Raw genomic sequence first — 12,802 nt, forward strand, 5'->3', positions numbered from 1 at the left:
TTAATTTGAATTAAATGCACATTTATTTTCTTAAAAAGCAACTATATACAATAGTATTTTTACTATTTAAACATATTTTTATATTCTCTTTCTGTATGTCCCCTTTGTTTTGTAAGATTTAAGGGAAATAAAATATCAGACAAAACAATATTGCTCCTAAATATAACTATCACATAAAATTATTTCCCTCCAACATATCCTAGCAAAGATTTGTCCAAAATGATCAGTTAACATTGATAAATTGAGGGGCAGGGAGGAGATGAGGGAGGGAAGGGTAGGATTGGGAGGGAATGAGGGAGAAGGCTAGGGCTGGGATACAAAGTAAATAACCTGTGATTAATATAAAAAATAAAAAGTAATAAAAAAGAAAACTAAAAATAGAGAAAAACATTGATAAATTGAATGTATATTTATCCAAAATGATCAGTTAACATTTATAAATTAAATGCATATATATTAAATAATATTGATAAATTATATACTTGAAGAACTTTTAAAATGTGGATATTAATAAGCACCCCAAAATAAATATCACAAATAAATTTTGCCTATACATATTTTAACATATATTATACTAGATGTTTAACATGAAATTTTTAACAAACCAAAAATTATGTAGAATCACTTTAAAATAAATTTGCTATTTATAATTCTGCTGCCAATAAATACTGAAACATTAGCTTTTTATTTTATTATGCATGTGTAAACATATAGCAAATAAGTATTATTAAATGGGAATAATATTCTCTTATCATTTTAATCACTGTGAATATCACTCAGCTAATAAATGAAACCAGAAAAGATTTTTTAACTGAATTTATTATATCTATATGGTACACCAGAAAAAATATGTGAAATTAATTCATAAGTACAGAAAAAAGCAACTTAGTTCTAATTAACTATCATTGAATGCATCATTTATGCTGCTGATTTCATGATATGTATATAACAAAGAAACTTAGTGTCATCATCTCCTTAACTCCTTTAACAGAATCATCTTTTCATATTTTCAGTTCAAGTAGTTTTTATATTGATATCACCATACATTAATTAAAGAGCTGAAAGGTTAAAAGTTAATTCTTATATTAAGAAAGTTTCTTTAAAGGAATATTTTTAGCAAAATAATTTTAATTAATTTTTTTATTTTTTTTACATTACATTTTATTCGCTTTGTATCCCAGCAGTAGCCCCCTCTTTCATTCCCTCCCAATCCTACCCTCCCTCCCTAATCTCCTCCCATGTTCCTCTGGAGGGAGGAGCAAAATAAATTCTAAGGTACATTATTTGTAAACAAATAGATGTAAATGAGTCCTTATAAAGTAAAATCTTGACAAAACTTCAAATTGCAAGGATATGTTAAATCTTCAAAAAATGAGGTCTTCACAAATTGAACAACACTTAGTGCAAAGTCTGCGGCATCAACCATTATAACTTCCCAACCAAACAGAAAAAAATAAATATCACATTGCCTTCTCCAATTTGAATATTTCATTAACCGTGTTAACATATTATTATTGGTAATATAACCCATGTATACAGTCTTTCTAGACATCCAAAACTCATTATTTTGTTTCTAATACTCAAACACAACTGTCTTACTAAAGTTCATTCATAACCTAAATATTCATGTCCAAATAAATAGCAAGTTATTTATGACTTCACTTGTCAAAAAAAACATGTGTAGTTCTCAGATTTTGCTACACGAAAAACATTATTATGGGTAATGTTAAACATAACTTATAGTACAGAACTGAAATTCTGTTTCTAGGATATATTATTGAGACAGTCAAGACCCACTCTGCAAAGTGAAGATGCACTACTAGAACATTAGCCTATATAATGACTTATACATTAAAAGCAATGATACATGTTTTCCTCCATCCTAAACATTATCACTCTCCCAAACAACATTATTGGTCTCAAACAGCAAATATACAGGAAGGTAAACACCAACAAACTCAGTAATCCAATTTAAAAAAAAACGAGGTTCAGAGCTAAAGAGAGATTTTTTAACAGAGGAATATCGAATGACAGAGAAACACTTAAAGAAATGCTCAACATCCTCAGTCATCTGAGAAATTCAAATCTAAACGACCCTGAGATTTCAACTTACACCAATTACAATTGCTAAGATCAGAAACTCAAGTCACAACACATGCTGGAGAGGATGTGATGAAGGGAGAACACTGCTCCATTGCTGGTGGGAATGTTAACATTTACAACCACTTTGGAAATCAATCTGGTGCTTTCTCAGACAATTAGGAACTAAGATCCAGCTATACCACTCCTGGTCATATATCCAAAAGATGCTCAACCATACAACAAAGATATTTTCTCAACTATGTTCGTAGCAGCTTTATTCATAATAGCCAGAATCTGGAAACAACCCAGATGTCCCTCAACAGAGGAAGGATACAGAAATTGTGGCACATTTACACAATGGAATACTACTCAGCAATTAAAATCAAGGAAATCATGAAATTACCAGGCAAATTGATAGACCCAGAAAAGATCATCCTGAGTGAGGTAACCCAGAAGCAGAAAATCACACATAATATATACATTCACTTATAAGTAGATATTAGCCATGCAATATAGGATAAATATACTAAAATTTATAGTCCTAAAGAAGTTAAATAACAAGAATTACCCTAGGGAAGATGCTTATTCCTCATTCAGAAGGGCAAACAGGACAGACATCTGAAGTGGGAGAAGACAGATAACAGGACAGGAAACTACCACAGAGGGCCTCTGAAAGACTCTACCCAAGCAGGGTATCAAAGCAGATGCTGAGACTCATGTAAACATTTGTTCTTGAAGAAAGTGCCCCCTTACAATTTTGACTGAGTGTTCATAGTCTCTGGTTCAATTTTATTTCTGCTATAAATGCCTGGTATGGTTATAGAGAGGGATTCCTGGGGTGTGAGATATCATTCTTTACATAGCATTATATGGAATGGTAATAATACTAAGTTACACCATGACTACTTTACCTGAGCTCTTAGTTTTAATAATACTTCTATTATAGCATTTGGTTATTTCACTATAAATTCTTATAAGGCTATTTATATATATTTTAATGTATTTATATAATATTTTTTATTATTTCAAATACCAGAGCTATTATTTTCAATATTTCTATTGTGTCGTTTGGTTATTTTAAGAAATTTTTCTATACATTCTATACTAGCCTACAACTCAAGACCTCTTATGTTCTGGGATTACATCCACATAGTACCTTGCCCAGTATTTATATTTTCTACATTTTATCAATCATTTATTTGTTGTAATCCAAACTAAATAAAAGGTGAGAAGTAATATTAATTTCACATGTAATAAACTTTAAGAGATACGGAGAGAGTGGGCAGCCTTGCCTTATCCCTTATTTCAGTGGGAGTGATTTTTGTTTCTCTTCATGAAATTTGTTGTTAGCTATAGGCTTGCTGTATATTGTCTTTACTATGTGTAGGCATGTGCCTTATATCCCTGATCTCTCCAAGACTTTAAATATGAATGGATGTTGAATTTTGTCGAATGCTTTTTCAGCATCAAAGGAGATGATCATATGGTTTTTCTCCTTAAGTTTGTTAATATGGTGGATCACATTGATGGATTTCCATATATTGAACCACCCCTGCATGCCTGGGATGAAGCCTACTTGGTCATGGTAGATGAAACAAAACAGTCACAAGATATAAAAATAAATAACTGTGAGAGTCACAATCACATGCAACCTATAAAAGTTTGCAATCATAAGGATTCCACACTCTGTCCAAAGTTTGGCTATGAGTGTCAGTATCACCTTCTTTACCCTGGTAGGTACAGTCTTTCAGAGGTCCTTTGTGGAAGGCTTCTGTCCTGTTCCTTGTCTTCTCCCACTTCCGATGTCATTCTTGTTTGACCTACTGAATGAGGATTAAGCATCTTCCCTAAGGCCCTCCTTGCTGTTTAACTTCCTTAGGACTATAGATTTTAGTATGTTTATCCTACATTATATGGCTAATATCCACTTATAGGTGAATATATACCATATGTGTCTTTCTGCTTCTGAGTTACCTCACTCAGGATGTTTTCTTCTAGCTCCCACCATTTGCCTGCAAATTTTATGATTTCCTTCTTTTTAATTGCTGAGTAGCATTCCATTTTTTAAATGTACCACAATTTCTGTATCCATACCTCTGTTGAAGGGCATCTTGGGTGTTTACATGGACAAAGTACCAGAATCCTTATGGAAGAAGAGGGAGAAAGAAAGATCTGGAGGGGACAGGAAATTCACAAGGAGGGTAACAGAGCCAAAACAAAGACAAAACAAACAAAAAACAAAACCCTCAGCCAAGGGCTACTTGCAGAGAGAGAAATCTAACCAAGGACTATGCGTGGAGAGAACTTAGAACCCCTGTTCTAAGGAAGCCCATAGGTTTCTAAATTTCAAAATGGGCCCCTAGTAAGGGTTACAGGGGTTGTCTCCAACATGAACTCAGTGGCTGGTTCTTTGATCACCTTCCCCTAAGGGTGCAGCCTTGCCAGGCCACAGAGGAAGACAATGCAGCCAGTCCTGATGAGACCTGATAAGCTAGGTTCAGATAGAAGGGGAAGAAGTCTTCCCCTACCAAGGGTCTAGGGAAAGGGCATGGGGGAGAAGAAAGATGGTAGGTGGGACTGGGAAGAGACTAGGGAGGGAGATGCAGAATCCATACAAAGTGAACAAATTGAAATAAATAAATAAATAAATAAATAAATAAATAAATAAATAAATAAATTTAAAAGGAATACCGAATCCCACCCCAGGAAATTCTATCAACTGATTTAATATATCCTGGTACATGAAGGACATCCAAAATTTTGCAATCATGCACAAAACTAAGATATAGAAACCCTAAAATGAATTAAAAGGAAAATTTTGACTACTCCTTCTGCACAGTAAATTATTTCACTACATATCTAAAGTAATTCTGGATGAAGAAAAAGATATTTAGAAAAACATTTAATATATTCTTTTATTTTAAAATATATAACATGATATACCTCATAATAAAAGAATATACATTTCTTTCTCCTTCAAGCTTTGAATGTTTACAAAAAATAGCAGTGCCTTGTCCTCTGTTTACAGTCCAAATCTCAAAGCATCTCTCAGCTGATATCATGTAGATTGTGCTATGTGATAGTAAACAAGCTTAGAGGTAACAGTAAAAAAGAAATTGATTGCTGATAATTTTGGAGCACATGGTACACATATGACCACATGTTTAAGACCAGAAGATGAACGCTAAGAGCTAGATATGGCCCCAATCAATAATTCTGATTCATGACTTTCGAGGACTAAGACACAGAAGATTTTAAAGCTGCAGTTAATACATATTTTCCTGCCCATTTAGATACTGAACAAAAGATGCAGCTAAACTCACCAACAATACTGATCCATATAAACCCTTAGAGAAAAAAGTAATATTGTTTGTGGTGTCAAAAATATTTTAAGGCACAAATCTTGTGCTGTTTTTTTATACTGAAAATTTTTAAGCTCATTTAAATGGCAAAAATGACTACAAATGCTATTTTATTTTTTAAATTGTCATTGTATAATGAAATGATTTAATAGTGCTTACCAACTACAGTAAGAAGTTGAATATAGTGTATAATTTTCACATAACACAGATACAAACAAATAAAGATGTGGAAATTTCATATTAACAATTTACCTGAAATAGTTTTGAGGCAAAATTTTGATTTCTACCCCAGCTGTGATATCCAAAGGAACAGGAGTAAAACATACAAATGGTGGATCAAAAACTATCTTTGGTAATTGTATCTCTCCAATCAGTTTTAATGTTGTATAGTCAGATAAATTATCATTTAATCGTATAGCAACGTCGGCTAGGTATGTTATAGGCTCCTCTACAAAAAAGTGCTACAGATTAGTTTACATACAAAATTATATATACTGTAAGCATTACTATATAAATGTACTATAATATTATAGCTCAGTGGGGCATAGTAGTTTATGCAGGAACAAAGCAGCCCGAGGGGGAAAATAAAAACTAAATAAAGCATTATTGAAAAAAAATATATCTCCAAGTATAACTTGTCTAAAGATGGAGCAAATCTTTTTAATGTCTACTGTGTGAAGGGAAATGCACATAGGAGAAGAGATGTTTACTACATGTAGAGATGTTACTACATGAGGGAAAATAAATAATACATGGAAGGAGTATAACAGGACTTTTTAAAAATTTATTAAACTTGTTTTGTCCAAGATACCAACTTCAATAAATTTCTAAATCAATGATTATTAAAGACAAAAAAAGACAGTAAAAGTCACATGAGAGATGTTCTTCAATTCCACAAACCACTAATCTTCCCAAATTTCTAAAACAATTTCATTATACTAAAAAAAGATATTGCAAAATACAGGCAAAATATCAAATAAAATTTCAAAAAGCACAGTTCCAGATAATCTAGATATGTATGTACATTCTTCTCGCCACATCTCACATCATATGCTATATAGTCACTCATATTATTTCTTAGTTATTTGCAAATCAATTTCATAAATGTCATATGAAGAATTAAAAAAGCATACAAAACAACAATACAATAAAAAAGAACTTATACTGTGCTTACACAAAGAGTAGAAATAGAATGACAAAATTTATAAACGTATTTAAATAATATGTTTTTATTAATCAGCTTATTTTCTGTTGTTTCCAATGCTTTAACAGAAGCTGCTAATACCTTATGGAATACAGAATATAATGACAACATCAAAAACTACCTGAGGACAAATGGTGGGAACTAGAAAAGATTATCCTCAATGAGGTCCCAGAAGCAGATGCACTTATAAGTGGATATTAGATATATAATATAGGATAAACATACTAAAATCTGTACAGCTAAAGAAGCTAAGCAAGAAGAAGTACCCTAGGTAAGGTGATCAGTCCTAACTCAGAAAAACAAATGGGATAGACACTGGATGAGGGAGAAAACAGGGAACAGAACAGGAGCCTACCATTGAGGACCTCTGAAGAACTCTACCCAGCCGGGTATCAAAGCAGATGCTGAGACTCATAGCCAAACTTTGGGCAGAGTGCAGGGAATCTTATGAAAGAAGGGGGAAATGTAAGACATTAAGGGGAGAAGGAGCTACAAAGGAGAGCAACAGAACCAAAAAGTCTGGGCACAGGGGTCTTTTCTGAGACTAAGGATCATGCATGCAACCAAGATCATGATCTCCAACCAAGGATCATGCATGCAGATAACTTAAAACCCCTGCACAGATGTAGCCCATTCTCCATGTGGGTTCCCTAGTAATAGGAACAGGGACTGTCTCTGACATGAACTCAGTGCCTGGCTCTTTGATCACCTCCCCCTCAAGGGGGAGCAGCCTTACCAGGCCACAAAGGAAGACAATGCAGCCAGTCCTGATGAGATCTAATAGGCTAGGGTCTGAGGGAATGGGAGGAGGACCACCTCTATCAGTGGACTTGGGGAGAGGCATGGGAGGAAAAGAGGGAGGGAGCAGGGTTGGGAGGGGACGAGGGAGGAGGCTACAGCTGGGATACAAAGTTAATAAACTGTGATTAATAAAAAATAATTGTTTTTATAAAACTTCCTGAAGAATATTAAGGGATTCTTGAAAATGGAATATGATGAGTGAAACTGTCTCTGCTTTGAAGAAAAGCTGTCAGGGGCCACTAGAGAGATGGCTCAGCAGTACGATCCAGGTTCAATTTCGTCTCCCTACATGGAAGCTCACAACCAGTTTCAGCATATTCACCATTTGTTTCTGACATCAACAGGCCCCAGACACATACAAGTTATACCCACATATATGTAGGCAAAACAGCAGTACACATAAAATATCTAAAACAATATTTTAAAAAACAGAAAAATACTTACGTGGACAGAAATGTAATAAAATAGTATACTTTTCATTTGGTTTCAGACTTCCAATGAGTGCAGTAAATTTGAATATGCCAGTTTTGAAATATTTGTCACTTTTGCCAATATCCAAAGACCACTGAACAGGTTTTTTTGAGATATTAAATAAGACAAGAGCCTGTTCATACATATAAGAATATATATATGAATAAATTTTTTAAAATTAATAAATGCATTATAATATTTAGTTGTTAGAAACAAGATCTGAGTATTTAATTATTATAATAGTAATAAACCAAAGGACCAACCTAACAGAGTTCTTTTTTTTTTTTCAGAGTTCTTATATTAATTATTTACAGCAAAAATAAAAAATATGTTAGTTAATACTGACATACTAAAATAAAAGAGAATACTTTCTTACAGAATAATTCTAAAATACATATACAAATGTCTTCTTTAAATTCCCTAATTCTTTGAAATTTAGCACATCACTGCCAAATCAAACCAAGAAACTAGAGAATAGAAAAAAAAATCAATTGCAATGAGTCACTGTGATGTCAAGTAAGTTCTTCATGTGATGTCAAATATAATTGCTGAATTATATTTGAATTATATTATATTCTCAAGTTGCATCCATGCAGTTGGTTTTATTCAGATATTGAAAATATTACATGCAGCAGCTCTTGGCAGGGCTCTTTTGCATACAAAACCTCCTGCTTCTAGGCATCAGTGATCTCAGTGATGTCCCCATGGTATTCTACCATGAAGTCTCCCAATGAAAGCTGCATGGTGGAAATCACACCTCCGCCTTTGCCATCAATGAGATCAGTCCTCATGCCCTATTCCCTCCTACTCTCAATCAGCTCATCAATTTTTTTTTCTTTCTTTAGACTGCAGCTCAGCTTTGCTCTTCCTGCAGCAATCTCACACTACATAGAAATTTGTGAGTTTTGTATTCTGCGTTTTCCCTTCAGACTTTCCAACGGGTCTCTTCCCCTCAAGTATAATTTTTAGGACCTCCTTGGCAGCCACCACCAAACAAGTAGAATCACTTGACAGGGTGGAGTTTTTGGAAGTTCTGTTGTTTCAGATTTTGAGTTTGGAAAGGTGCCAGGGGACTTCTAGAATCTTTGATCTTCTGTTCATCAGACTTCAGGGCACATCAAACAGCATTCTTTTTCTTTTTGCCTTTCCTGGAGATTCTAGGTCATGGTTTCTACTTGCATTTGACCTCATTATGTACAGCTCATTTCTTTTCCTGATATGGGGAGCACATTTCAGAACATTTGTTTAGACTCATGTAGGCATAGATTTTTTTACTGTCCAAAAAAGACATTCTACTTCAGTAAGACTAGTTCTATGATGGTACAGATGGTGCCATAGCCCAGCCACCAGCGCTGCCACCTGTATTGCTGCCACTGAGGCTGCTATTGCCACTGATACAAGTGCTGCTTTGGTGCCCCAGGCAAGTGATGGTGGTGTTCCATGGCACCTGTTTTACCCATGGTTGATAGCAGGCTGGGCACCAGCATATGAGGCCCAAAATGAGACCAGGGACAATGAAGGCAGGGTTGGCCCAATAGAGATATTTTATTAATCTGAAATTCTTAATATCATACATTCTATTTTTTATCAATTCAATGTTAAATATTTCCCTATATACTTTCTAATCAGTATTAAAAATATTCAACAAAACTGGTTGTAGGAATAATAATACACTATCCAAAAATGTTAGGGGAAATATAACTCCTACAAGATATATATGATCTTCTTTCTTATACATATCTTATTTTCCTTCTAGATATAGTCTTAATTGGGGGATGAAATGATACACAGTAAGAAAAAATAGTAGAGTCACATATAACTTACTTTATTATATAACTGCATTTTGCTTCTTGTCACATTTTCACACATGTATGAAATGTATTTGAATCTAATTCAAATTATGTAATTGTGTATACAAGATAAGTCACTATATGTGTGGTTGAAATTTAAAAAAATAAATAAATTCTGAGTGGCAATGAGGAGGATCAATGGGCAAAGGCATTTACAGCACCATCTGGTGAACTGAATTCTACCCCCAGAACACAGTAAAAGGAGAATAGAACAACTCTATGAAGTTCTCTGACCCCCCCATACATATGTCATGACATGCATGCCCACATAGACACATAATGAATACTCATAGTAATAAAATTTAAAAATTTATTTTACAGGAGCTTGTTAGATGGCTCAGTGGGTAAAGTTCCACTAAAGTAAGAATGATAATATGGCTTCAAATCTCCAGAAATGAACAACAGGCCATGTGCAATCATGCTCAACTATAACCCTGTGCTCTTTCAGTGTGATGGAAGGCAACGACAGGAAAATTCTGAAAATTCTCTACAGTTCATGCGCTAACACACACATGCACATTTGTATCTATATATACTAGAATCTATAAAATCCAGTGTTGCTACTCCAAATATCCTGAATAAATGTAACACATTACTAACAGGCAAAATTTCAAACCACTCATGCTTTCAAATAATCAGTTAAGTGAAAACCCAAAAAATTTTGAGCTATGAAGTATGTTAATTATTTATATACCTGAATTCCTGTGATCTCCTTATTATTTTGAAGCTCGTGTAATGGTATTTTAAAGACAAATACAGTGCTGGATAATTCCAGTGGTGCTTGCAACACTTTAAAAGAAAAGTAAAAATATTTTAAAAATATTAAAAAAGAAAAACAGAATTTGAACACTATTTAGTATGTTCTCCAAGGGAAATAATAAGAAAGTTAGGTCTGGTTTGGGTTTATACTGTTAGTCAAAAAATAAAATTCCATTTCAAACATTTTTAAAATACCTTGGTTTCCAAACTTACATATATTCATTTTATAAGTTGTTAGTGGTCATAAATTATACATAAACCAAGACAATACCACTGACCTTTTAAAAATAATAAAATAAAGTGAATATTGAAATAAGAAAGGACAAGTGATATTAATTTGATCTCTATACCAAGGTAAAAATCATGCAGAAATGAAGAAGCAAAACATAATTGGAATACAGGGAAAATAAATAAGTGAAAAATTAATTAAGAATTTCGTTAAAAGAGTTACATAAGGGGTGGTAATTTTTTTTATCTATTCTTTCCCTTGACTCCTTAATCTTACTTCTGAAACATTTAAATTCTTTTTTTTCTTTTTTATTTATTCTTTATTAGTTACACTTTATTTAGTTTGTATCCCCCCTGTGGTTCCCTCCCTCCTCCTGTCCCAATCCCTCCCTTCCTCCACCCTCTGCATTCATGCCCCTCCCCAAGTCCACTGATAGGGGAGGTCTTCTTTTCCTTCCCTCTGATCCTAGTCAATTAGATCTCATCAAGAGTGGCTGCATTGTCTTCTTCTGTGACCTGGTAATGTTGCTTCCTCCTCAGGGGGAGGTAATTAAAGAGCAGGCCAACCAGTTAATGTCAGAGACAGTCTCTGTTCCTATTACAATGGAACCCACTTGGATACTGAACAGCCATGGTCTACAACTGTGCAGGGGTCTTAGGTTATCTCCATGCATAGTTCTTGGTTGGAGTATCAGTCTCAGGAAAGACCCCTGTGCTCAGATTTTCAGTTCTGTTGCTCTCCTTGTGGAGTTCCTGTCCTCTCCAGATCTTACTATTTCCCACTTCTTTCATAAGATTCCCTGCACTCTGCCCAAAGGTTGCCCATAAGTCTCAGCATCTGCATTGATAGTCTGCAGAGCAGAGCCTTTCAGAGGCCCTCTGTATCAGGCTCCTGACTTGTTCCTTCTTTTCTCCTTCTTATGATGTCCATCCTCTTTGTCTTTCTGGATGAGGATTGATCATCTTACCCAGAGTCCTCCTTCTTGCTTAGCTTCTTTAGGTGTACAGATTATAGTAGGTTTATCCTATATTATATGTCTATATGAGTGAGTATATACCATGTGTGTCTCTCTGCTTCTGGGATAGCTCACCCAGGATGATCTTTTCCAGATACCACCATTTACCTGCAAATTTCATGATTTCCTTGTTTTTTTATTGCTGAGTAATATTCCATTGTGTAGAGGTATCACAATTTCTGTATGTGTTCCTCCACTGAGGGGCATCTGGGCTGTTTCCAGCTTCTGGCTATTACAAATAAGGCTGCTACAAACATGGTTTTGCAAATGTCCTTATTGTGTACTTGAGCCTCTTTTGGGTATATGCCTAGGAGTGGTATAGCTAGAACTTGAGGAAGTGCTAAAAACGACTGCCTACAGATTGGTAAAGGATCTTCACCAACCCTATATCTGACAGAGGACTAATATCCAGTATATATAAAGAACTCAAGAACTTAAACAGCAACAAATCAAGTAATCCAATTTGAAAATTGGGGAACAGAGCTAAACAGAGAATTCTCAATAGAGGAATAACGAATGGCAGAGAAACACTTAAAGAAATGCTCAACGTCCCTAGTCATAAGGGAAATGCAAATCAAAACGACCCTAAGATTTCACCTTACACCCATCAGGATGGCTAAGATCAAAAACTCGAGTGACAACACATGCTGGAGGAAAGGGGAACCCTTCTCCACTGCTGGTGGAAATGTAAACTTGTACAACCACTCTGGAAAGCAATCTGGCGCTTCCTCAGACAACATTTGAATTCTTAATAAAATAAAACTATAGGGTCTAGTAAGTGTTTAGTATCTGAGTTTAAGACAGTCAATTAAATTTATAGTTGCTTTACCAAGGGGTTGGGATATGTGAGAAAGGAGAATTTTACTAATGGTTTGCTCCAGTGTATCATACCCAATTCCAGTCATGAGAAACTCTAAGACAAGTAGCAGTAGATCCAAAGCAAAAATCCCATACAAAATGGCTTTTCAATTTGTGAATTAGCAATAATTTATGGTATAAACAGAAAAAGTACTATCTAGATTATATCTG

General features: G+C 34.5%; 1 protein-coding gene across 1 annotated transcript in view; it reads right to left on the reverse strand.

The window, feature by feature from the left end:
• Cfap47 (cilia and flagella associated protein 47) overlaps positions 1-12,802 on the reverse strand; it is a 446,261-nt gene that overhangs the window by 312,848 nt on the left and 120,611 nt on the right. Inside the window, exons 23-25 of the mRNA XM_060374666.1 lie at positions 10,465-10,559; positions 7,894-8,053; positions 5,697-5,892 (exon numbers count right to left, since the gene is read on the reverse strand). Of these exons, the coding sequence (XP_060230649.1) occupies positions 5,697-5,892; positions 7,894-8,053; positions 10,465-10,559 (451 nt within the window). The remainder of the gene's footprint in view (positions 1-5,696; positions 5,893-7,893; positions 8,054-10,464; positions 10,560-12,802) is intronic.

Source organism: Meriones unguiculatus, chromosome X, assembly GCF_030254825.1.
Source record: "Meriones unguiculatus strain TT.TT164.6M chromosome X, Bangor_MerUng_6.1, whole genome shotgun sequence".
Taxonomy (NCBI): Eukaryota; Metazoa; Chordata; class Mammalia; order Rodentia; family Muridae; genus Meriones; species Meriones unguiculatus.